Source organism: Pungitius pungitius, chromosome 2, assembly GCF_949316345.1.
Source record: "Pungitius pungitius chromosome 2, fPunPun2.1, whole genome shotgun sequence".
NCBI classification, from domain to species: Eukaryota; Metazoa; Chordata; class Actinopteri; order Perciformes; family Gasterosteidae; genus Pungitius; species Pungitius pungitius.
In genome coordinates, this window is record NC_084901.1 from 12,923,323 (window position 1) to 12,949,138 (window position 25,816).

The window sequence follows — 25,816 nt, forward strand, 5'->3', positions numbered from 1 at the left end:
CATTAATTAATGATAGACACACACATCCGATTAAAGTTGAAAATGTTATGGTAACAAATATTATACTGCAAATGTGGCTCCTACAAAATCTAAAGACCGTTGTGATAAGTTTGCCTTCAGAGCTTTTGCCAGAAAGCGTTCATTTGAACCCAACTCATTTTATTAATTTATTATTATTATTATACCCAACTAGGTTTGTTTAATCAAAAGTAACTCCTCTTATGTGACCTTGATCTTGAGGTGACTGTCCGACTGACTCCCTGTCTATTTTTGGTAGAAGTCTCAACCCAGACGTTCTATGACAAAGACCAGACTCCAGTCCATTACGATCCAGCCCTTGTTATTCCCCGCCCCCTAGCTGAATGCGGCGCTGTGATTGGACGATGGATGCTCGTGAGGAAGAGAGTCGCTGTGTTGAGGCCGACGACTCAAACTGGACGATACAGAAGTACCTCCTGCGAAGGGATAACATATTTTACCACACAATAAGTTGGAATCGGAACTAACTGAAACTTTAATGGAATACGAACCCAGTCTCTGTGCCGCCGCGTCTGGTCTCTCCTCCCCGACAGGGTGGCGCTGCGTGCCGCGGGTTGAAGGTAATCCAGATCCGCTTCTATTTAACGGGACAGCGAGGAGAACGACACTGCTGTGTGGCAAAGCAGACCCCACAAATCTATCTGACACGTTTTAAGTCTTTATCCAGCCGGCAGGGTGAGATAACGACTGTAGTGTGACGCGAGGCTAACGGCCGAGGCTGCCCTCCCGAAACACGTCCACCCAACTGACCCAAGTCAGCGGTCTACGTCTCCTTTAGTGCAAGAATAACGACTGGGACTAACCCATAGACGTCCCTCTGTGAGGCAGCACCGTATGCTTTATTACGAGGACAATATTTAATTATTAAGGCATAATAAAAGCATCGGTTCAAAGCCTCTGCATCAGGTGAGTGAAATCTGCAGTTATTCACTAGCAGAGCCCCGTTTGGCTGGAAAAAGCTCGCTCTTGCGATATTGTTGGCACGCAATGTGTCTGATTTCTCATTATAATATTATAACTTCTTTATTCTGGAGAGACGGCGCCAAAAGGTGAATGTCTCATTTGTGTCCAGGGTCTGGTCGTTGCGCTTTGCGCGGTTAGTGAGCTAGCGGGCCCATTAACACACGGCACCGGAGCGAGCCGTGCAGCAGCCATTTAAACCCGACCAGAACCTGCGATGCCACCCGGGGTCCCCTTTACGGCTCGCTTATGCACCGACGGAAATAGTAGTTCGAGATGTATTGTATACTTCAAGCAGTGAGCTATATCAAACTGCATCAATGTGAAACTATAACTAATATTACTGTCAATAGTGTCAAGTTATGATTTCTTCAGAGAAGAAAAATGACATCTAATAAAAGTATACAAAGCTGCCTTAACAAATGTTGACAAAATGAGAACCATTGTCGCTTGATATTTTAGCAGGAATGCCCCATCGAGGGATGGTTTCAGAAATTAGGGCCTTGGCCACTGTTGCAGCAGTTAGTTTGCTTGATGGATAAACCATCGACCTACTTGGGAAAACATGTCTACCATTGCTAGACCGTATTTCTTACCTTCAGATGGAGATAACTAAATCCAAATCCAACAGAAATCCACCAGAATGTGCTCAAATGGGTGGGTACATTGTGAGCAGAACAGACCCCATGCAGAACAAACATGTAGTGCATATGTTGGGAGCCCTTTTGTAAACCACGTCTCATTAAGTGCACATAACATTCCCTCTTTTGACACATGGTCTAACCCACGAGTCAACAGCCATAATGGACAAAATAATGTTTTGGCAAACACCGTCCAATTTAAGGAAGGAAACACATAGCGAGAGTCCGTGTGAACTGTGACTTTTTTACCCGTTACCCAGTCTACAGGCTTCGGTCAGAGAGCTGAGTTCAGCTGCCTGGGCTGAGAGGTGACAAGGCAGAGGACCTGAGCACAGCACACCACAGTCACAAACAACAGCAAAACCAACACCACTTACTTACTATACTGAGGATTGCAGGAGGCGGATCCATCTGTATACACTATATGTCGCTGTTAGTCAGTGGAGTGTCCACTAGGTCAGGGCGAGGAGTGCACTGAGCTTGGAGCTCAGCCAAACATTTGTGGTCTTCCTCATCCCAGTCCTAAATATGTTTAGGACTGCCACAATGTGTTTATGCTTAAATCCTGTTGAAATTCCCTTACTTTGTTTATGAAAAACATGCAACAAATATACACATGCAAAATAACCTACAATTTCACTTATGTGGGCCTATGTGATCATGAAGTCAGAATGCACACACAATTGTTGAAGGGATTTTTCAGTTTTAAGGGGAGTTTTTCCTGTGCCGATGTGAGGGTTTTGGCACAGAGCAAATTGCATGTGAACAGACTGTAAAGCCACCTGAGGCAAATCTGTGATTTTGGGTTATAAAAATGAATTGAATTAAACGTGTCATTATGAATTATGCTATTATAGTTAGGGCCTGAGCCGACTGAAAGTCGGGGGAAGCCCTATTGTGTTTCGAAGAATTATTATTATTATTTCACCACTTCAATCGCACTTTTGAGGACTTTATCATATTCAACACTCTTGAATTTTTGCATGTGCTTCAGAAGTGCGAAGATTTTTTATATTCTTGGGGTCGCACCATTAGGGGATAAAAAAGGGGTAAGTGCTCCCTCTGGGGAAATTTTTGCCCACTTTTACTAATTGACTTGAACCTTTGCACACAGGTGCTCTTGGATGTGCTCTAAAAGCCAAGAAGGAATATCTTGGCCAGTTCAATACTCAATTCAATATAATAGCTATATCAGAAACTTGGATCGATGATGAGAAAGGAGTAGATTTTGAGCTAAAAGAGTATGAATTGAACTATTGTTGAATAATTATTAATTACTAATTAATTATTAATTCAAATTCAAAATAATTGTACTACAGGATCTTGAGTATATTGTTTAGGAGGTTTATAAGTATTTTCCCTTTACAACAGTAGAAGGCATGTTGTCATTGCAGGATATCAAATGGCACCATTGTCTCTAACACAGTTTTCCTTTTTCTCCCCTCTAGTGCCATGAATCAGCCTGAACAACAGATGCCACCCACATAGGTCACGTTACCTGCCTTTCTGTTTGCTTCGAACCAGAGGATGCTGGGAATGTGTCGTGGGCGAAGGAAGTTACTGGTGGCCTCTTTTGCACTGCTTTTCATCCCGGCACTCACCTGGCTTTACCTGTCAGTCGGGAGCTTTCAGTGTAAGATCCTTCCAACATACTGGTGATGGTTTGTGGGCATTTATAAAATCTATGCCTTTCACTTAATGAATCCTCTGCCTTTTTAAAATGCTGTCTCTTTCAATTTGTCACTACTAAATCCAAGAATTAACACAACATCGCTTTCAGTCGGCTCAATTTCACTGCTACGCTGACAACACACAGATCATTTTATGATCATTTTATCAGGATCAGAAATCAGGAAACATTTATCATCAAAATATGTCATACACACAAGGATGATCATACATAAAAGTGATGAGGGCGATTTATAAAGTCCATTCACCGGTGTTTCTTCCTGCACCATGATGTCCACTTCTGAACCACGTGTTGGATGAAGAAGTGCTGAGATTAAGACGTGCTTTAAGACGTCAGAGGCTGTTCCGGGACAGATCAGACCTTTTAGCTGTTCTCCACGAGTTGGAATCCGTTATTTGTGCAGACTGCTGGCTCTGAAGCCTGCTCTCACCATCCCACAGATGGTCTGTGTGGCACTGAGCTTTTTTTGCAAGGGGCTTGTTTTATATACCGTGGGAGATGCCGAAACTGTATTTTGTGAAAAAGAAATGATCCATATCATTGGTACTGTGGCAAACCCAGGGGATTTGGAGGCAAGATGTCAGAATCAAGTAGGCAGACACGTTAGTGCAATAACAAAAATTGATCCTTTTAATCGATAACGTAGGGAAAGGGGGCTAGGGTCGAAAAACAACAAAAGATTCCTCCCGGTCGGGGTCTCGAGGCGTGAAGGGGCAGTAATGCTTCCCGGTTGTTGGATTTCTCCCATGCTGACCGTGTTCCTCCTGCTCTGCCGTTCAGTCACCCACTATATACATGTCACTTGATTGGGTTGATGGGCTGCAGATGTGCCCAATGCCAGTTGCCAATTTACACCCCCTCTATCACCTCAACCCAACCTGATCCACCATCTTGGCCTGGCCCCTCCTCCTGGTTTGCCACAGTACGTAGGATAACAAGTGTTAAAGTCTGTTGTTCTTCCACGTCTATGACCCACAGTGAAGCCCCTCCCCGTGTCTCCATTGGAAGCCCAATCATCAATGGCGGTGGGCGGACGTGGCGAGCGGAAGGCCTTAGAGCTGCGGGTCCGGGCCGTTGAGGAGGAGAACTACGCACTGCGCCGGGAGTTGAGCCGAACACCGAGGAGCCCGTCCGCACACCATCCAAATAGTGATCACCGCGGAAACCAAACCCGAAATCATTCAGAGGAAGGCACTGGTGACAATGAGGGCCAGAAGTCTGCTGCGGTTGTGGGAAACAGCTCAGACTGTGTGCAGCAGCCAATGGTGGATAAGTGTGAGGTGAGTGTGTCATAGCATCAGTCATTTATCACTCAGTCTTTTTTTTGGGGGGGGGCTTATGGCAGCGCTTTTTGAGATAATTTTCAAATTAAAATCTTCTACAAGGTTGAACATGTGCGTTCGAGAGGGTATTTTGCTTCCTTGGTTATAACATGTGGTTATTCGAGGTGCTGTTGCCTTTCTATCATCTCAAACCCATTTTCCCATTCTCCTCTGACCTCTCACATCAACAAGGTATTTCCGTCAACAGCTTGGTGAAAAATTAGTTTTTGTCACGGTTTGGGTTCATGTCTTGTTTTATTTTGTAGTTTCCTGTCTCTTGTGTTCCTGGGTTAACTTCACTTCCTGCCTTGTCCTGTCTTCCCCTGTGATTGTCTGTCGTATCTGATTGTTTCCAGCTGTGTCCAATCACCTGCATCACCTGCACCTCCCTTATGTATTTAAGCCCTGTGAGCCCTGGTCGCGTTCATGTTGGTTTTTTGTAAGATCCTTTCTCGTCCTTGTTTTGTTCCCTCCTTCCCGTTTCTTGGTTGGAGTGGTTTTGAGTTTATTTCTATTAAATATGTATAAAAATGTTTATTACTATTAATGATACTATTACTTCTAATAGTACTAATACTACAACTGATATTACTACTCCTACTACTATAACAAAAATAACTAGTATTTCTACTGGATTACACTGTAGTAATAATACAACCAATATTACTTCTAACACTAGCAACAGCAATTAAAACTAAAATGACTCCTAGTACTACATTTCAGTATTTTCAGCAATTATTTGAAATTCATTTTAGATTTCGTCATTTCTGTATTTTCAGCAATTTATTAATGAATTTAAGCTTTTAGCATTCCAATGCATTTTCTGCATTTTCTAGTTTTCTTCTAGCTCTTCATTATGTACTAAGAATATGTAACAACCAGCAAACTGAAGATATTATGGATTGCAGTAACTTGGTATTACACTGCTTGATCATAACGGCTCCCATCATACAATAATGAATATTTCACAGAATGATTTGCTATAGAAATTTCAAGTATGTCATTACTTTATGCTTTACATGTCATGTTTTATATATTTTTCTACTGTGCTAATTCAAATCTGCAAATGTATTTTCTTCAATGCAACATGAGTTGAATGTAATCCTCTCTTTTCTAACAACCTTTAATCTTCTCATGATCTCCACAGACCATCCATGTGGCCATCGTATGTGCAGGTTACAACGCCAGTCGAGACGTGGTTACACTGGTTAAATCTGTCCTATTCCACAGGTACAGCTATGCACTCTTATATGTCTCTTTCTTTTTACACCATCAAGCTCCACCAATAACATTTAAGTACTGGTCATCGCCATAACGTGTATGTACCCATATATGTATCTGACTTAAAGCTATAATCTGCTACAGTGTCAAATTGTTACATGATGAGTTGATGAGTATATTTGGCTCTCACAAGCACGGACAAGCCTGCTCCGATGCGTGCCCGGTAAAATGGGGAGCGCTATAAAGACATTTCTAATGTGAGACCACAAAAATATGACAATTTTCAACTGTCCTGATATGTATGCCAAACAACAATAAACAACTTGGAAATAATAAAGCCCCCAAAAAGGCAAAACACTGGAGAGAAAGAGAAAGAAAAGACTGTTCAAAAATAAGTTGGGGTCCAGTTGAGAATGGCTGGTTCATGACCCAGCCCCCAAAAGAATGTATTGCACCGATTGCAGGACGGTTAAGGGGTCTCTTTTGTTGGGACAAGCAATTTCACAGTGGAAACAAACAGACAACAAAGTGTTGTGTTCAGGTCCCTTGTCCTCGTGAAGTCGGCGGAGCTTTACGCCCTTGCAAATAAATGCTTTGCTATTTGTTAATTTCTTAGTCCTATCATTTGGAAGTTGGTTTACTGGAGACACTGTCGTCACGATGCAAGTCGATTCGGAAAGAATCTGTTTTGAATCAACTCTCAGTCCAGAGCACTGGGACCCCTGGGGTGTCTGTGGCTTGACCAATCAGATCTCAGCGCTGTTTCACAGAGAGAGAAATCACTCATACTTGTGAGGACAACTTGTTTCCAGTCCTGTAGCAGCAGTGCTTTCCAAACCTTAGCCTTTGTGTCATGGCATGGTACGGGCTCAATATATATACAGCGGGTGAAATAAGTATTGAACACGTCACCACTTTTCTATTGACATGAACCAGATGTTGGTGACAACCCAAGTAATGCATACATACAAAGAAACCAAAACAAAGAAGTTCAGAAACAAAGTTACGTGTAATAATGTGAAATGACACAGGGAAAAAGTATTGAACACATGAAGAAAGGGAGGTGCAAAAAGGTATGAAAAGCCAAGACAACAGCTGAAAACTATCAGTAATTAAAAACCAATCCGGACCCTCGTCAGTGCTAATTAATATCAGCTGGTTCAGTCCCAACTGGTGGCCTACAAAAAGGTCTCATTGCCAAGGTGTATAAATCTCATTGAAAATCTATGGAAAGAACTGAAGATCAAGGTTCATAGAAGAGGCCCACGGAACCTTCTAGATTTAAAGACTGTGTGGAAGAATGGGCCAAAATCCCACCAGAGCAACGCATGCGACTAGTTTCTCCATCCAGGAGGCGTCTCGAAGCTGTCATTACCAACAAAGGCTTTTGTACAAAGTATTGAATAAATATCAGTAAGCGTGTTCAATACTTTTTTCCTGTGTCATTTCACAATATTACATATAACTTTATTTCTGAACTTCTTTTTTTTTTTTTTTTAGTGACATGTTCAATACTTATTTCACCGTGTGTGTGTGTGTGTTTTTTTTGTAAACCTTACTAATAAAAGGTTGGACCATTTTAGCCTTCATATCTCTTAATTCTTCATGGCATACAAGGTGTTGTATTCTTCTGAGATGTTGGTCCTTATTGACAGGATAGCATCATGCAGTTGCTGCAGATTAGTCGGTTGCACATCTATGATACAAATCTTCATCTTCAATTTTCAGCAATATGTTTGCGAATGTGTGACGACACAAGACAACATCTGCTCTGCCAATCACTCCTAACAGCTTGTCGAAGAAATGGAAATTGTGTTAGTTACCGGTGCCACCTGGTAACTAACACTCATACCCATTCACATTGTAGACCCTGCAATCAGGGTATGAATCAGTATGAATAAGTGATTGACGACGAGTGGTTGGAATATTAGCATGTCACTGAACACAGTCTAGTCCATTTACCATTCAATCGTATGACATGATCATTATGAACAGATGGAACTGTAGATACAGTGAGGAAAATAAGTATTTGCTATTTTCAAGTTCTCCCGCTTGGAAATCATGGAAGGGTCTGAAATTGTCATCGTAGGTGCATGTCCACTGTGAGAGACATAATCTAAAAGAAAAAATCCAGAAATCACAATATATGATTTTTTAACTATTTATTTGTAGGATACAGCTGCAAATAAGTATTTGAACACCTGTCTATCAGCTAGAATTCTGACCCTCAAAGACCTGTTAGTCTAACAGTGGTCACTCCCTGTGCAAACCTTTTGAAGTTTATTCAGCTGTTAGGCTCATTGATGTTTGGTAATGTGTTTGTATATCTGTCCACAGACGGAACCCACTACATTTCCATTTCATCACAGACTCCATCGCTCGGCAGATCCTGTCCTCTCTGTTCCATACCTGGATGGTCCCTGCCGTCAAGGTCGACTTCTACAATGCAGATGAGCTAAAGGTGAAGAACTTCTCGCTTCCCTCAAATACTCAAACGTGCATTGAGCTTCCTATTGCGCAACATGATTGGGCCGCCCCCTTCATGGATTCTTGTTAGCTCTGTGTACCCCCTTTAAAGAATGTTGTATACATATATATTTTTTTTACATTCCATGATTTATATCATCCATCCAAACTTTGTATCTGGTGGGGTTTTTTCAGTCAGAGGTTTCATGGATCCCAAACAAACATTACTCTGGAATCTACGGCCTGATGAAGCTCGTGCTCACTAAGACGCTGCCATCCGACCTGCAGAGAGTCATTGTCCTGGATACAGATATTACATTTGCCACGGACATCGCTGAACTCTGGGCTGTTTTCCACAAGTTTAAAGGTAAAACACGATTTTTCAAATATGAATATATTAAGGATTTCATTTTTTAATTAGACTTAATTGAAATAAGTTCCTTTTCCTTGTTTTTTTCATTTTCTCGTTTTCCATAAAACTTGAGTGTGCAAAATGAAGCCAAAACAGAAGTGCCAAAAACTGCTGTACTTTAAATTACAAATTAAAGCCTGCCAACCGCCACTATATGTTAAGATACCCATCTTTATTGCAAAGAAAACTAAACAGTTTTGCTATGTATATAATTAATATACATTTTTCTGACAGCATTACAGGGTTTTTTTCATGGTTAAAAAAATAGTCTCTGGTGGTTATTTGCGGTTACGTGTCATTGTCATATGTTGAGTGAAATTCTAGTATTATTTCATTAATATTTTGACGGTAATTTGCAGGTATTACTGGCTGCGTTTGCCAGATATTAGCTTTGCACGTCGTACTAAAAGACACAATTGGGAGAAGGCTGTCTATTCTTTTCTGTAAATATTACAAACAAGACTGCATCTCAAATTACTTCATTTAACATATGTTATGCTGTTTCTGTATTTATTTCATTCATATATATATATATATATATATATATGTGTATGGTAAACCTTCCATCAGAGTATGAATGGGTGTCAATGGGTAGATTACAATAAGTGCTAAAGCAATTTGAGGCCGGGAGATGAGCACCATGCCTGTACATTTTACAGCTGAAATAAACTCTTAAGTGAATTATATTTAAAAAATGAGAGAAAATAAGTAGAGGATTTGAATAAGTAATGATGTTGTGATGTGATGCAGGTCAGCAGGTTCTTGGTCTGGTGGAGAACCAGAGTGACTGGTACCTGGGAAATCTGTGGAAGAACCATCGACCCTGGCCGGCTCTGGGCAGAGGCTTCAACACTGGTGTGTACAGGAAGACAAAATGTTACCATACCAGTGTGTGACTGTAACAGCTTTAAATGCTAAAATGTGAAATATATTTTAGAGTGTGCGGCAAAATATTGGAGAATGTGTTAAGGAAGATTTCAGAAAATGTGGCTGCGTTGCAGTGGCTATCGGAGATGTTTTTAATGCCACTATAGTTGCCACTGTTCACCAAATAAGTTATTTATCCCTGAAGCGATTTACCTTTGGTGTAAAATTCACTTCCTTACCTTCATCTCCTTGGCCGACCAAGTAAAATACACACACAGACATGCTAATTCCAAATTTCACATGTGCAATTCCCCAAAAACCCAGGTACAGGACTTGTTGAAGGAGCCCGTTTGTCTAATATATTATGGACTCTGCTGGTAAAACCCTCATGTTCTCTGCCACTGCTACATTCCAGCTAAACTACTCTCCCCCTGTTCCATGGTGAGAGAAAACCACTGTGCAAAATGTTTCCGTTTATTGAGTTTATTGTTTTGTTTATTGAGTCAATGGGAGACTCGGACTTGGTTCATGAGACCAACTGCTAACGGGAAGAAACTGTTTCTGTTATTAAGTTGCTGCAGTTGTGTATATGCTAATGAAGGCAAGATTGCCTGACCTCGGTGTCAGGCTTTTCTCTTTGGTGACAACATGGAAGTGGAAGTGGAGCCCTTGGCATAGACGAGACAAAACACCCAAAACAAGCAATGACGCCACAAGACACACAAGACACACAGGGCTCCAATAGACAGGGGAGGTGCAGGTGATTGGACACAGGTGGAAACACTCATGGACACTGCAGACAATCACCGGGGGAAACCAGGACAGGAAGTGAAGTCACCCCAGGTACACAGAAGACATGAAACTACAAATTAAAACAAGACGTGAACCCAAACCGTGACAACACCTGAACATGTCTGCTTTTTGAAGATCCACTGTTCTGCTTCTAAGATTTCGGTCACAGGCATGTGTTGCATTTACACAAAACATACATTTTGTTTGTTTATGTTGAATCTGCTATGTTTCTCCCTCTGAAAATGCGTGTGTGTGTTTCTAGGAGTCATTTTGCTTCTCCTGGACCATCTGAGGAAGCTGAGATGGGAGCAGATGTGGAGGCTGACTGCAGAGAGAGAGCTAATGAGCATGCTGTCCACCTCCTTGGCAGACCAGGTAAAACACACACAGGTCATTGTCAGACATTTCACATCAGCAAATCACCAAGAAACCCAGGTACACTACTTAATGAAGGAGCTGTTTTGTCCAATACATTTTAGACTCTGCTGGTAATGTAAACTGTGGTAAACCCTCATGTGGCGGCACAGAGCAGGTGAAGGAAAACCCTGAGGACAGACACAAGAGAGAAAAAACTGGTCATGAAACCAAAAAACAAAGAGGAGAGAAAGAGAAACTCTACCTGTGCTTACCCTCCACTAAGGCCCTGGTTAGGAGGACATTTTTTGCACTATTTGACCCCAAGTTACATACACACAAGGAGAGCAGTACAGTGGAAGTCTACTGCTAGGTTCAAACCAAAAATAGTTCAACTTTGGCGAGAAAATAGCGGGACACTGCGGCGCAATAGCAGCAGCGTTGAGATTGCCCGTCTGTCGTCACTGACATCCTGCAGACAGATAAAATGGAGGATACATTGCAAGTAACATTAGCTGTGTGGGGGTACCCAGAGCTGTACGAGACATTTTCTCGTATTTATATTGCGACCAGTCCAGGAAAGACCTCAGACACATTCATATGTGCCGAAGTTTACAACATCCCATTACTGCGCTGGATGTAGTACATTGTAGTGTAGGATAGGATTTGTTAAACGTTCCTGGACCGGTCCCAATATAACATTAGGTACAAGGATGCGTTCTTTGGTGCATCAGCCTTTTGTTGTGGCACAGTCGCACAAATTTTGCCGCAACGAATGTTCCGAGTGGCGTTTGGTGTGGACGGACATTGATGAACTGCGTTTTTTACTGCTTATGGGTTGGCTTCATTTCTCAGCACCAGAGGTTGCCACTTGGATGTCATTGTTAACAAGCTGCAAGAAGTAAATCAAAGTGCTTTAACCATTCCTGTTATCATTCACCGATTCACACACTGATGACAGGAGCTTCCCTACACAGTGACACCTGCCCATCAGTAATAGTAACTACACCATGTAGTCACAGCTGCAGGAGCAGTGTTGGGGTTAAGTGTCTTGACCATATATCAATACCCGGTTTATCAGGGCCTCAGATCTGCCAATCCTGTCCTGTCCAATCTGATTGGAGCTGATTTGATCGATCTTCACGTGACTAGGTGGTTCTGGTCTGTTTAATGAACATGAACTAACGTATGCATTTGTGAAAGCCAATTACAGACCGACACACCCATTATTTGATGCATGTTAGACATTGGATTGAAACTGATTTTGCTGATCTAATACTATATCAATACATCACTGCAGTTAAATATTGACGCATAGAGAAAACATAAGTTATGTACCAACTTTCACATTTTTGATTCCTCATGTTTGTTGTTTACCATCTAGCCAAACAGTAAACAATTTCCTTCTAAGAAAAAATGTTTCTTTTAACATTTACCCATTAATTGAGAGCGGCCAGAGCCTGGAGAAGGAAGTAACTTTTGAGGATAATAAGAGTCCCTGCGCCATTTGGAGCCTAGTTTATTGTGTTCAATCATTTTAGGCTAGGATAAGGATGAGTTATAATAAAGTGGTTTTAATAATAGAATAGATGTGAAAGAGAGATTCAAAGAGCTTTCACAATACCAAGATCACTGTCTATACTTCCACATTAGAACCTTGAACAAAAGAATCAGGTTATATACATTTTCCTCCGGGGGGGGGGGGTAATAAAAAGTCATTGTCACCTCTCTCTGCTATGTTACAAATACTCATTGTCATAAGGCTCGTTGCTCCTTACTGTTTACATCCTACATCCTAGCACCCACAGTGTTACAATAAGGCAAAGCATAAACGTGTTGTGTGTGTGTGTGTGTGCGCCAGGACATCTTCAACGCTGTGATCAAACAGAACCCGTTCCTGATTCACCAGCTGCCCTGCTTCTGGAACGTGCAGCTGTCCGACCACACCCGATCCGAGAAGTGCTACAAAGACGTGTCAGACCTCAAGGTGAGGTGCTGCTGTCCCCACTATACCGACACGTAATTACTTCAAAGAAACCTGGCCTACGTTACTGAAGAAGCTCGAGCCGCCTCCACACTCAAAGTGAAACGTTTGGTTCTACTTTTGACAAAGTAAAGGCATTATTTTAAGGTTGAAAAAAACTCATCTCTTGTCTCTTTTTAGGTTTCAGGGGATGCCAAGATGACCAAGTATGTCATGAATACTTCCATGTTGACATATAACTACTAGGATATTGTTGACTAGGCCCATTTATTGAATAAAACATTTTTCCACTTTCAGCAGCAGTGGCGGCTGGTGGATTTTTCTTTTTGGTAGGGCCAGCCAATTAGCTTCAGTAAACATCCCAGTATGATATGATCCAATGCAAAAAAAGAGTATCAAACACACATTATTACTTTGCAGTTAAATATTTAACATTTATTCCAATGGTTTAACATAATAAGTACATTGTATTCAAACAATATTAATGAATATATATGTATATAAAACAATATTCCGATTATGACGTAACTACTATATATCCAATATGAACATTATAATATTTTAAAGGATAAATATATTCATACAAAAAATCCATTAGAACATATATGTATATATTGAGATGCACCTATGAATCTAGTTTGTTGGGGAAACAACCAATCAGTATGTTGTGGAAAGACCAACTCAAAAGCCCCACAAAACTTCACACAATTATTTTGGATAAAATGTGCCACGTCTTGGTTGTGTGTCCTTAACGCAGTCCTATGTGCGTCGCAGCTGGGTCAAGCTGTTAGTTTCTAGTTCTTCTCTCGTACCAAGTACGGGTCGGGTCTTCTTGGAAGGACATGGAAGGCTCTTATTTTGTTAAACGGAGCATTGGAAACTCGCCATGATGAGAGCGCGCCGAAGGGCAAGCCAAAATCTCAATTTGTGCAGATATCTTAATTTACAAATATTACCGGGTATATAATCCACAGTTCAAAAACACAAAAAATGATTATTTGTCAAATGTATTTTAATATAATAAACATAAAATGTATTTTATTTTTTTTCCCTGTCGCTCATGGTGGGGCCATGGACCAGCATGCCACTGTTCAGCAGTTGTTTTTTTTGTTCAATAATGCCATTAGTTATGTTTTGAATAGATTTGTCACTACCAAAGCACATTTAGAATCCTTTCTGGGAGCACAAATTAAGTTTTATGCAGTGTCCTTGAGCAAGATACTGAAGCCCCAGTGCTTCACAGCACTAAGGATGGGTAAAATGCAGAGAATTAATAATGTGGGATTAATATAGGATTATGAATGAAATAATAATATTAAATACATATATATATATATTGTATTTGGAAAAATCTTCATTTCGCCCACCTGTAATACCTCTTTTACATTACATTTAGCTGACGCTATTATTTATCCAAAGCGACTTTTAACCCTTCTGCCTGGGGAGCAATAAGGGGTTGAGTGTCTTGCTCAGGGACACTTGGCACATGGAGAAGCTGGGATTTGAACCACTAACCTTGTGGTTGTCTGTGGAACACCAGTACATGATGAAGTTTTCTGTATTCTGTCGTTCTGCATTCAAATATCTACATCAGACCCAGGATTTATTTACTATAGAAAGAAAATACTGATTAATAGTTGTATTTAATCGAGATGTTGCATGTGTCTCATGTGTGGACAAGGGGCTCATTAATAAAATGAGAATAGCTTGTTGACCTCTAAGGTCAGTTCACCGTAGGTGAGCTTGAGGTCGACCTTGTTCTCTACAGCTATGGTCCCCAACCACCGGGCCGCGGACCGGTACCGGTCACAGACACTCTTTCTCTGGACAGTAAAAGCTAACACTATGGGTCGTAGGGTTGGGAAAAGCCAACAAACTTTCTATAAACAAAAACATCATATACTTCTTACTGCCTATACTGAGATTGTATCTTTATTTATATGGTGCCACCTTGGCTTGGGAGAAAATTGCGGACTGTCACATACTGATGTCTCCACCGCCTATATGCAAACATAGCTTATAGTGTTAAGGGTCCACAAAGACCAAGAAAAGATGTTGAGCTTTAATTAGTTGTCTTAAATCCAAGGTCTCTGATATTAACCATTTGGTGAAAGTGGTGAAAGTGTGTAACCTTCTCACTTCTCTGTGTTTTTTCTGCCCAGGTGATCCACTGGAATTCTCCCAAGAAGTTGCGCGTGAAGAACAAGCACGTTGAGTTTTTTCGGAATCTCTATCTGACCTTTCTGGAGTACGATGGCAACCTGCTACGGCGAGAGCTGTTTGGCTGTCCCAGCGAGGCTGACCACAACAGTGAAAATGTAAGTGTAATCCTCTGTTTCTGGTTGTGGTGTGGATTTGGGGGTGAAGAAGACATGAACAGTGGTGGTACACTCGCGTTACCATTTCATCTTTACCGACCTAAGTGGTCATATTTCCGTATCTCTTCCTACAAAAGCTTTTCGATCTGATTCATTCTCTCTTCAAAAATCTTCCTTTTAAAAATGGCGGTATTATGCTATGAAACCAAAAATGTGAGACTCCGGAAAGGTTTTAGTTAGCAGTCCAATCACAGCCTTGCAGGCTCCGTGAGGCTTGCGTAGCTTTTGACACTAGTCTAGAAAAATTGGTCAACGCACGCAAGAAGGCGTAAAAAGCATCCAAGGGTCTATTGCGTGAGGGTGTCCTTGCATTTCTCTGAAAAAGCATAACCATAAACTAGGCTTAAGTGATGCTTCACTGCAGGTGTTTGCCCTGATATTGAGGAAACTGTCAGAGAAATAAAGGAGAATCCTCCCTACTGTCCCATTAAAACCTGGTGAGCTGTCGTCTCAGCTGCTATACAGGCGCTTTAGCCAGGCCAGGCCAGGCAGCAATTCTCTGTTAAGAATATACATATTATAAGAATAAAATGATGATGAAGAGGAACCACTGTGCAACATGTTTCCGGGATGGAGTGCCAACTAATGATGGGAAAAAACGTTTCCTTATTTTACATTTCTTAGATGTAGTCCTGTGTGGACGTGATAAGTAAAGGAGAGATATTGATTAGCGGAATATTTGGCGCTGTAGTCGGCCGTTCCCAGTTGCCTATTGTGGACGGACTTCCTGTCCCCCTTTAGACGCAATCTATTGGAAGCTCTTTTTAGGTCCAAACTTAAAACTTAAATCTGTTTCGTCTGGCCTTTGATACGTAGCAGTTGTGGCAATTTCATTCTTTTGTTTCTGTGTAACCTTTTCTGATTTTACTGTTTTCTATGTTCGCTCTTATTATTTGTATGACTTGTGTTTCTGATGTTAAGCACTTTGGATACCTGCTGGTTTTGCAAAGTGCTATATAAATACATTTTGATTGATTGATATGCTCACCAACAGGACATGCAGCTCGAGGTTTAGCGGGCGGGATGGAAAGGGGAAAAATACATTTTTGACCAATAGCCATTTTGGCTCTGCCTGTGTAAGGGGTTCTCCATTACCAAGGGTACTTCCCCTGCAGGGGCTTTTCAGGAGGACACAATTCTGGAGCCTTCTTTTTTAGGCAGAGGGACACCAGTCTTTGGCTTCCTATTGTGTCGTTGTCAATCTTTCTATGCTGCCCCGAAAATAGGGGCTGAGTATACTCCCAGACCAGAGGGAGGCTGTCCCTTCTGTGGGGCCACTGTGGGTGAGTTGGGAGCACTGGTCGTCCTCCAACCAGAGGATTGGTTTGATCACAGGAAACGCACATATCGATGTGTCCTTGGAATAGACACTTTAACCGAACATTGCTCCTGTAGCTGTGACTACTGTGTGTCAATGTTACTTATGGGCAAATTACAGTGCTTTGGATAAAGAAAAATAATATGTGTATATATGTAATCCATTTATCCCCTCATATGTGAAGGGATTAATAATCCCTCATACCCCTTAAATAAATCAAGTTTATTCTCTGCCTATTTTAATCATGCTGCAGTTTCCCTTGACTATATCCTTGGTGGTCCAGGAATTCTGAAGCAGCATCACCTTAAGTGGTTAACCATCTTCTCCATAAAATGCCAACCTTTTGGTGTGTCTTCCCTTTCTGCCTGCAGCTTCAGAAGACTCTATCAGAGCTGGATGAAGATGATCCTTGCTACGAGTTTCGCCGAGAACGATTCACAGTCCACCGAACGCACCTCTACTTCCTCCACTACGAGTATGAACCCAGCTCCGACAACACAGACGTCACGCTAGTCGCCCAGCTTTCTATGGACAGGTAGTGTTCTTCAATACATTAGCAATGCTAAGTCTGCTTAAAAGGTAGTCTGTTACCATGTATGTTAATACTCCACTGCACGTAAATGAAAAACTTTCATAGACACTTTTGTTCGGCAACACGTGTGCTTGGCTTCATACAGATCCACTAGTTTGTTCAACCCCAACCTGAAAATTATTTTCTGCCAACATCACTCATACAAAATAGATAAACATATTACACATAGATTTTAAAATACAAACTTTATTATAAATGCTGTTGTATTCAAGAATAATCTTCTTTTTTTTAGATTAAAGTTAACATAACACATTTGGCCTCCAAAGACAAAAATCCTTTTTTTTTTGGAGACTGAATGTATTTTCAGTTCAGTTCAAAATTAAATTCAGATGCATTTGTTTAGCATTGTATTATAAAAAAACAGTTCCGAGTGCTTTACATGAAACAAAAACAGCAAGAAAACCCATTCAAATTGAAATCATTAAACAGATCATTTATCAATAATATTTCCAAGACGGAGACACACACTAGTCACGCATCCACGACTTTTAGTATCATTGCAAGATGAAGCGTCTAAAATAAAACAAAACAGCAATAGGCTTGTTGCACTCCGAGAGGAGCATGAGACCGAATACAGTGGCATCGGCGACCTAACGGCACTGGTTTTCTCTCTAATAATCTTATCATATAAGAAGTTCATAAAGTAATTACTACTGCGGTCTAAAGCAAAGGCACCCAACCTTTTTTGCCTCACGGACCGTTTTAATATTAGGCAATATTTTTGCAGTCTTGCAGGTGTGACTGATAAACACAACGAAATAACCCGGCCCAGGGATTAGGGATCCAGGTGGGGACACCTGGTTTTAAGCATGGTAGTTACACAGATGTTACTATTTTCAATATCTCGTACAATAAATAACAGTCAGCCACCCCCCAACCTTTGCAGGCTCCAGATGCTGGAGGCCATTTGTAAGCACTGGGAAGGCCCCATCAGCCTCGCCCTGTACCTGTCCGATGCCGAGGCTCAGCAGTTCCTGCGCTACGCTCAGGGCTCCGAGGTACTAATGAGCCGTGGAAATGTTGGTTACCACATCGTCTACAAAGAGGGACAGTTCTACCCAGTCAACCTGCTGCGTAATGTTGCCATGCGGCACGTCAACACACCCTTCATGTTCCTGTCCGATATTGACTTCCTACCTATGTACGGCCTGTACAAGTACCTTAGGTAAGAGGAGAAATAATCAGTTTGAAACGGTTCATTTTTCCATCACCTTTTTTTTGCAGATTTTGCACATGTTTGCTTTAGTAAAATACAATATGCAATCCAGTATTTGTGTATGTTTGTAGGAAGTCAGTGTTGCAACTGGACATGACCAGTGCCAAGAAAGCCCTAGTGGTTCCAGCTTTTGAGACCCTGCGATACCGTCTGTCTTATCCTAAATCCAAAGCTGAGCTGCTCTCTCAGCTGGATATGGGTACACTCTTCACCTTTAGGTGAGCTACATCTGTTTCTGGGGCCAGCAATGTCTTAATAATAATAATGATAATAATATATTGGATTTATATAGCGCTTTTATAATCTTCACAGCAGCACATAATATTTCCATCTGTGGTACAGATGTTTTTTCTGCCGCAATTACCTTGGCAGTAGGCATGTTAGAGAGGGAGGGGAGGAACTTCATTTCTACCCAGCAGTCGCTAATACTTACAAATTAACCGAACACTCACTTTTTTAAATCAGGTCATTGAGGCAGACAAGTGCTGTCCCATCCATATTCACACCATTTCAAACCCTCACAGACTCACACAGCCATTTACCAGGAGACGTCAGGTCACGTCATGTGCCAGTGTTTAGGGGAGAGAGTGGGATTGAGCCTTAGAAGTAATCCAGGATAATGTTGTACATTTGCCTCTTACACAATGTTAGTGGTGATACCGCTTCCTCTTTCTCCCGCTAGGTACCATGTTTGGACTAAAGGCCATGCACCAACTAACTTTGCCAAATGGCGCACAGCCACCACGCCCTACAGGGTGCAGTGGGAAGCCGACTTTGAGCCTTACGTCATGGTGAGGAGGGATAGTCCTGAATATGACCGCCGCTTTGTGGGCTTCGGCTGGAACAAGGTTGCTCACATCATGGAGCTGGATGCACAAGTAACTTACTTTCTATCTTCCTGTATAAACTGTCTGCTTCATTTCTCTGTAAACGTTATAGTTTATAGTGTTTGCAGTTCATGCAAAAACAATTTCTCTAAATACAAAAATATTGTTGTCAATTTGATAAACATCAGTAATTATCAGTAGTCCAATTAAATGTGCTTGGTGCTTTCCACATGCTATTGCAACCGCTTGACAGTAAATAGCCCACATACATCACCTGTAACTGTTTGTCCTTGGGTCCGGGGGGAACAGAGCCAGTACCAACCGATAATGACAAGAGGTCAATCTCGGGGCTGGAGGAGGATTAGTTGTGATCTTATCACTCAAGCTGCACCAAATATATTAATAGAGGATGCCAATTGTGTGTGTGGGTTACAGCTCACTCTGGAAAGATGACTGCGGGTGAAACCATTAGCTGACTCCAAACCAGAGAGTCTTTAAAACACAAGTTGTATTCATCAAAAATCACAGCATTCTAATAACATCCATTACTGGTGAGACATGGCGATGCTTCAGTTGGTCCAACATGAGCTTATTTAAAGGACGTATTTCATGGTGGGCAGTGTAACAAATTAATCTAATTTTATTAACTTACCACTAATCATGTGCACAATACAAAACAGACATATCTGCAATATGAGTGAAATGAATGTTTCATTTGTGCTTTCCGTATCATGCAAACTCAAAAATATGATGTAGTATTAGAAAGACGGCAGTTAGTCAGCTGGCATCTGATGCGCTTCACGTCTAATGTCAAGTGAAAAAGCTGTTAAATCAAAACTAAAGTATACTACTAGGATACTACTAGTATGCTACTTTTTTTAATTATCCATTTTTGAAAGAAAAATGTTAACGTGGTTTCTTTCATGTGTGTTTGTGTTTATTGTTATTACAATGAAATATGTTATTTTGGTTAACCAGCAGGATCAACTTAAACATCAGCAACACCTGAATAATAGTGTAATAATTATACTTGATGTCCGAAATTTTTTATTGCAATGTTAATCAGCAAAGGGATGCTGGAAAGACAACCACATCTGGAAGGTATAATCATGACGACTTTTTCTCCAATTTAAAAAAAATATTTACTGACATATGGTTGCATGAGTACAGAATAAATAAAGTCTTGAGTTTACAATAAAAGTTTAAAAAATGTGTTGCAGGAAACTTTTAAAGAGTTTCAAAGCATCCGAACTGAGAACATTAAATTAATTTTGTTTTGTGTAGCCCACAACAGTGTGAATTTATAAAATATATTTCCAAAGGAGCTATTGACATAACATTTTCACCAGATGTTGGTAACAACCCTTTTACCCATCATGGGATGTGTCTTGTGTGACACCTTGGCAATGTGACCTTTTTGTAGGCCACCAGTTGGGACTGAACCAGCTGATATTAATTAGCACTGACGAGGGTCCGGATTGGTTTTTAATTACTGATAGTTTTCAGCTGTTGTCTTGGCTTTTCATACCTTTTTGCACCTCCCTTTCTTCATGAGTTCAATACTTTTTCCCTGTGTCATTTCACATTATTACACATAACTTTGTTTCTGAACTCCTTTGTTTTGGTTTAACCTTTGGTTTATGTACTGTATAACATCTGGTGAAATTTTTATGTCAGTAGCTCCTTTGGAAATATACTTACTGAGAACAATGGTGATGTGTTGGTACCTATTTCATCCGCTGTATGACCACTTATACAGTCTGCGAAAAAAAAAAGCGGGGCAAGAAAGTCTACATAAATAAATGAACAAACCAACAACACACAAAGACGTCACTAGGTCGTCTTCGACAAAAAACGTTACTCCGCCTAGTTTTCTGGTGGTGAATTGCTTTGCAGCATGAGCAAGCCTTTTAGAACCATGAATTAAACCAAGTCCATCGACACAAGACGCAGATGCAAAGGCTCCATTTTTCTGACGACGGTAGCTAGCGTTTCTTCAGGCTGGATGAGACAGTCCGTTACGGTAGTCTTCTCCGAACACGTCTATAAAAAAAATCATTGCAGGGTTCTGAAGCCTCACGCGTTGACCAGGAGACACACGCATTTCAACTTCATTTCAATTTCAAGTTCAGAGAAGACGGCGTTAAAGAAGGGGATGTCTAAAGTGTGCCTAATTACGTATTCTGCAGTATGTACAGAAACCGCCCGTGGAAGTGTGCCTCCGTTTTGTGGTAGAAATTCTCAGCCTCTTAAAAGCAGGTTTTAAACAAGAATGCGGGTTTCCTCACTAATGCCTCCTGGTGAAATGACAGCAGTCATCCGAGCCAGATGCCGATGTTGGCCAAGAAGACGGCTGAAAGGATTTTATCCACAAAGATCACACTTTTTGATCACACTTAATTATGTGTTACAGATTAATCAGCCATGCAATATCAAAGTTACTTGAAGAAATCAAACATGACCACTGCATCTCAGACTCAGCGTTCACATTCCATTCCAGCAGTTATTAAACTCCTCGCTACATTACAATTATTGGCATTAGGATAATTTCATACACTCATAGTCATCAGTGGGAATATCACGTATCAAGGCTTTGCTACAGTGCAGTACTCAATACATACATTTCCCCACCACTAATGCCTAAATAACACATCAACTTTGTTGTCAGTGAATTTTCGTTTTTGCTGTTTTGATTTTGGCTGATCCATGATAGAAAGAGATGAGGTCCATTCACTTGCGTGTTTAAATGCTCGTAATGTGCGTTAAGGTTTTAGATACAATGTAAACTGAAGTATCACAGCGAACGCTACGTTTGCAAATGTACATAAATGAGGCCCTGAGGCTTTAGAAGACTAGAAAGGAGCTACAATTAGAAGTTAGCTTGTTTAACTTGAAAAGCATACTTAATACTTAATAATTTAGCTCTGTGTCTACTGGTGTATGCAGCTGTTGAAGTAATGAAGGTGTTGTAATGAAGATACTCTTCTTGTCCTCTCTCCGCAGGAGTATGACTTTGTGGTGCTGCCCAATGCCTACATGATCCACATGCCTCATGCGCCAAGCTTCGATATCACCAAGTTCCGTTCCAACAAGCAGTACCGGGTTTGCCTCAAGATCCTGAAGGAAGAGTTCCAGCAGAACATGTCGCGGCGCTATGGCTTTGCCGCTCTAAAATATATGACAGCCGAGAACAACAGCTAGCCACCACTGGAGACCCTCATTCTCTCGGCCCTGAACTTCTCATACCCTCCATGGGCAGGGGAGGGGGCAGGAAACTGATGGCCCCATGCGAGGATTTCGAGATGCTTTGTTTTGAACAATTGACCACGGGTGTGGGTCTTCATGACTTTTTTTTGTCCTGTGCAGTAGCTTTAAATGCTGGGAAAGAGGATGCATATCCAGAGCTCTGGCCCTGGCATCTGACACTGAACAGTCAAGGAAAGCAGACATTGCCCTATTTGTAAGGCTAGTGACAGAGCTGTTGGCAACAAGTGACATTATGTATGTATGCGTGTACGTTCGTGCAAGTACAGCAAATTTGTGACTGTGTATATGTATGTCCCTCCCAGCACAGTGCTTGGCAAAAAGCTTAAGAGAGCTGAAGATGTGAGTAAAGCCTTGTGGGCTTACCTTGTTTGCACGCACTCTGATTGTCAAACACCTGTAGCGGTCTGATTGACAGCAGGCGTCTACTTTTACAAACAAACAACAAGCAAACCGTCCCCAGCAAGGCCAGATAAGACAAATAGGTTAAGATCCCCACAATGTTTTTAATTTTATTGCCGATCAGAATAAATCCTCCTCCTCCAATGCCATGGGAAGTAAAGTGCATTGACAATTTGTCAATGCCGAGTATGTCAATTTCACTGTGATATTTAACATTATATTCAATGGTAGATGCTCAAAATTAATTGGAATGAATCCTGATGGGATTGCAAATGTCTCCTGGTTTTTCCAGTTGAAATTCATGTATATTATCTTAAAGGGGGTGATGATGAGACACACGAAGCTGTTTGGCAACTGCCACCGGAAGACAAACACCGCACTGGCAGTAGACGTCAGACGTCCCATCAGGCTCTTCCTGAGGAAAGAGAGAGACAGCGATTATTCCTTGTTCTGCCATACAAATGCAGGCCGTGGGTCCTCTTACCCTGAGACTGGTTTGGAATGAGTCAGGTTCTCACTCCTTCAAGACAGTCTCGCATCGGTATGCTCTAGTTGAGGTTAAAAAGTCTCCTGATTGCCTAATTCAATCCACCTGTGAGGGACAACAAAAAATACCTGGGTAGGGAGAAGTTCCCTGTGAGGATCCTCTGGGGTAGTACCGCCCATCCAACACCATGCCTCTTGCTTGTCTTTGTTTTCACCGGCTGGGCCATCAGTGTGTGTGTGTGTGTGTGTGTGTGTGTGTGTGTGTGTGTGTGTGTGTGTGTGTGTGTGTGTGTGTGTGTGTGTGTGTGTGTGTGTGTGTGTGTGTGGGGGGGGGGGGGGGGGGGGGGTGTTTAAGTAGGTCAGTGCTAATTGGTGCTGGTACCTGAATAAAACCGAATAAGGTCAAACCCGCTGCTTTCCCTTTGTTTCATTATTATTGTCCTCTTGAACATTAATTCAGCACTATGAAAACATGGAATTTAACTATTTTTCTATATCTTGTTGGGGACATGTGACTACCAGACAGTTGCCCCTCCTTTCCCAGCTTTCCTGTTTAAGATAAAATATGGCAAACACGTTTATTTTTTACGTTCACATTTGATTTTGTGTTACCTACCAGGTGACTTCACATGAACAACTGGTCTCATTCTCTCCTTTCTCTTCCGACCTGAAACAATTAATTACTGGAAAAAACAAATTCGGTAACAAATGGTTACATTTGTAATACGAACAGACTGGGAACCCAAATACAGCACACAGACAGGCAGGCAGTTCTAAGGGATTTACAACAAGACAAGACAAAGGTAAATGATACGCCAATTGAGTCTTACCCATTTACATGTTGGGAAATTGAGAATATTGGTCCTTAAGCACAAGAATTCAGGATGAAATGAAGGTAAAGCATGCAAGAAAAGCCTAAAAACAATTTCAATACAAAGACCACAAAGGCAGTTCTGAAAAAAATCTTGGTCAAGAAAGACAGTTTTCAGTTGCTTTTATTGGGCAAGTCTTTTGGGTGTCAAAACTGTCACAGTTCAGGGATCAGTTGTTGTGTTGCAAAGAGATGGAAGACCCAACAGGCGACTGAGGATGCCTGAAAGGAGGCACTCAGGGTGAGCGTGGGTCAGTAATCCACAACAGTCGACAGACTGCTGCTAAAACAACAGAGTGAGGAGTAGAGAGCATGGTTGACCTATAGTGTATAGAGATCCAGGATTTTTTTAAATAGAGCATAGAACACTACCTGTCTGCCTAACTACCCAGACAAAAAGCCAGACAGTTAGATAGGTAGGTAGACGGGTGAATAGGTAGACAGGTAGCTAAAGACAGAAGTAGATGGGTAGGTATACAGGAAGGTAGACCGGTAGATAGACACACAAGTAGGCTGTTAAATAAGTAGACAGGTAGGTAGACTGAACGGTAAATAGGTAAACACGTCGACGGACGGGTCTACAGATAGCTAGGTACAGTAGGTACATACAGGTGTGTAGGTAGACAGGTGGACAACATTGGAAGGGGGCAAGGATTGTGGGTTAACTTCCCATGACCAACAGTTGGGGGGTCTTAGGGCGAGTAAGCCTGTGACCACCCCTCATAATGCTATAGGGATTCAGGGTGTGAATAATGAAACATTTGGGGGTGCTGATATCAGATCAGGTGAGCAGTTTATTCCACCCGTAGGTCAGGATGGAGAGCAGGTCTGTGGATGACTTAGTGAAGCAGATAGGGACCAGTATCGGAGAAGACATTGTCTCATGTTTCGGCAGAGACGCCAAGTTGACTATTGGATTTGAAGGCTCTTGGCACTGCTGTGGAAGGACTACAAAGACAAAACAAGACTCTTGAAAACCCCCCTTGTGAAGTGACAAGCCACTTGAGGAATGTTCAAGTCCGTCTGGATGAACATCACTAAAAGCACCAGCAATCAACAGCAGCGTTGGCCCGCCATTTTTCCCAGGCAACAGATGCTCTGCACAGCCACGTTCAAACTGCTATAAACTCTCCTGTTCCTCAACCAGCTGCAGCTAAGTTGCTTCCATGGTCAGTCTGTTGAGCATGTTATCACTCTGTTGGAGCACTTCTTAAAGCACAACTCCTCTCATTTGAAGTTTAAAGTCCAAACTATTTTCAAGCCGATAATATTTTTCGTCTTATTCTTATTTTGAATACAGTGTTGTATTTTTCAATGTTCAATAACAAAACTTTCAGGTTCACATTTGTTTTTCAAATGAACAAAACTTTTGACCTGAATTGTGCTCCATACTACACTAGCATCATGAATAAGAAATTCTAGCCAGAAATATAAATGATCATCCAGACGCACATCCTGGACTTTGTACTTAAAAAGTTGGGCCCTGAGATCAAAAAGATTAAGAACCCCTTTTTATAGAGCAATCCTTCAACCAGAACGATGGGGCTGCATCAGACACTTTTGGACTCCTCTATTACCCCAGTTCTGTATGAAAAATGTTCCTATTGTATTAAGGTAACCTTTAGGGCCATGACCGCATCATTACGCCCGGGGATGTCTCAATGTGATGCACTATGAGATCCGTGCAACCTGGCGGGAGGGAGAACACATCATT

At 41.5% G+C, this 25,816-nt stretch overlaps 1 protein-coding gene across 2 annotated transcripts; it reads left to right on the forward strand.

Moving 5' to 3' along the window:
- The first annotated feature begins 351 nt into the window (after nt 1–351).
- On the forward strand, nt 352–23,565 carry large1 (LARGE xylosyl- and glucuronyltransferase 1). 2 transcript variants are annotated; one of them, XM_037461030.2, is made up of 15 exons: nt 352–599; nt 3,089–3,273; nt 4,309–4,610; nt 5,800–5,882; nt 8,211–8,334; nt 8,535–8,706; nt 9,502–9,606; nt 10,673–10,785; nt 12,626–12,751; nt 14,911–15,066; nt 16,816–16,979; nt 17,923–18,201; nt 18,324–18,470; nt 18,935–19,130; nt 22,083–23,565. In XM_037461030.2, the coding sequence occupies exons 2-15, from the start codon at nt 3,168–3,170 to the stop codon at nt 22,278–22,280; spliced, it is 2,271 nt and encodes a 756-aa protein (XP_037316927.1). In that variant the 5' UTR covers nt 352–599; nt 3,089–3,167; the 3' UTR covers nt 22,281–23,565. The 2 variants fall into 2 exon arrangements, with proteins under 2 accessions (XP_037316927.1, XP_037316928.1); XM_037461031.2 differs by lacking the exon at nt 352–599 and adding an exon at nt 615–945.
- The last annotated feature ends 2,251 nt before the right edge of the window (nt 23,566–25,816 follow it).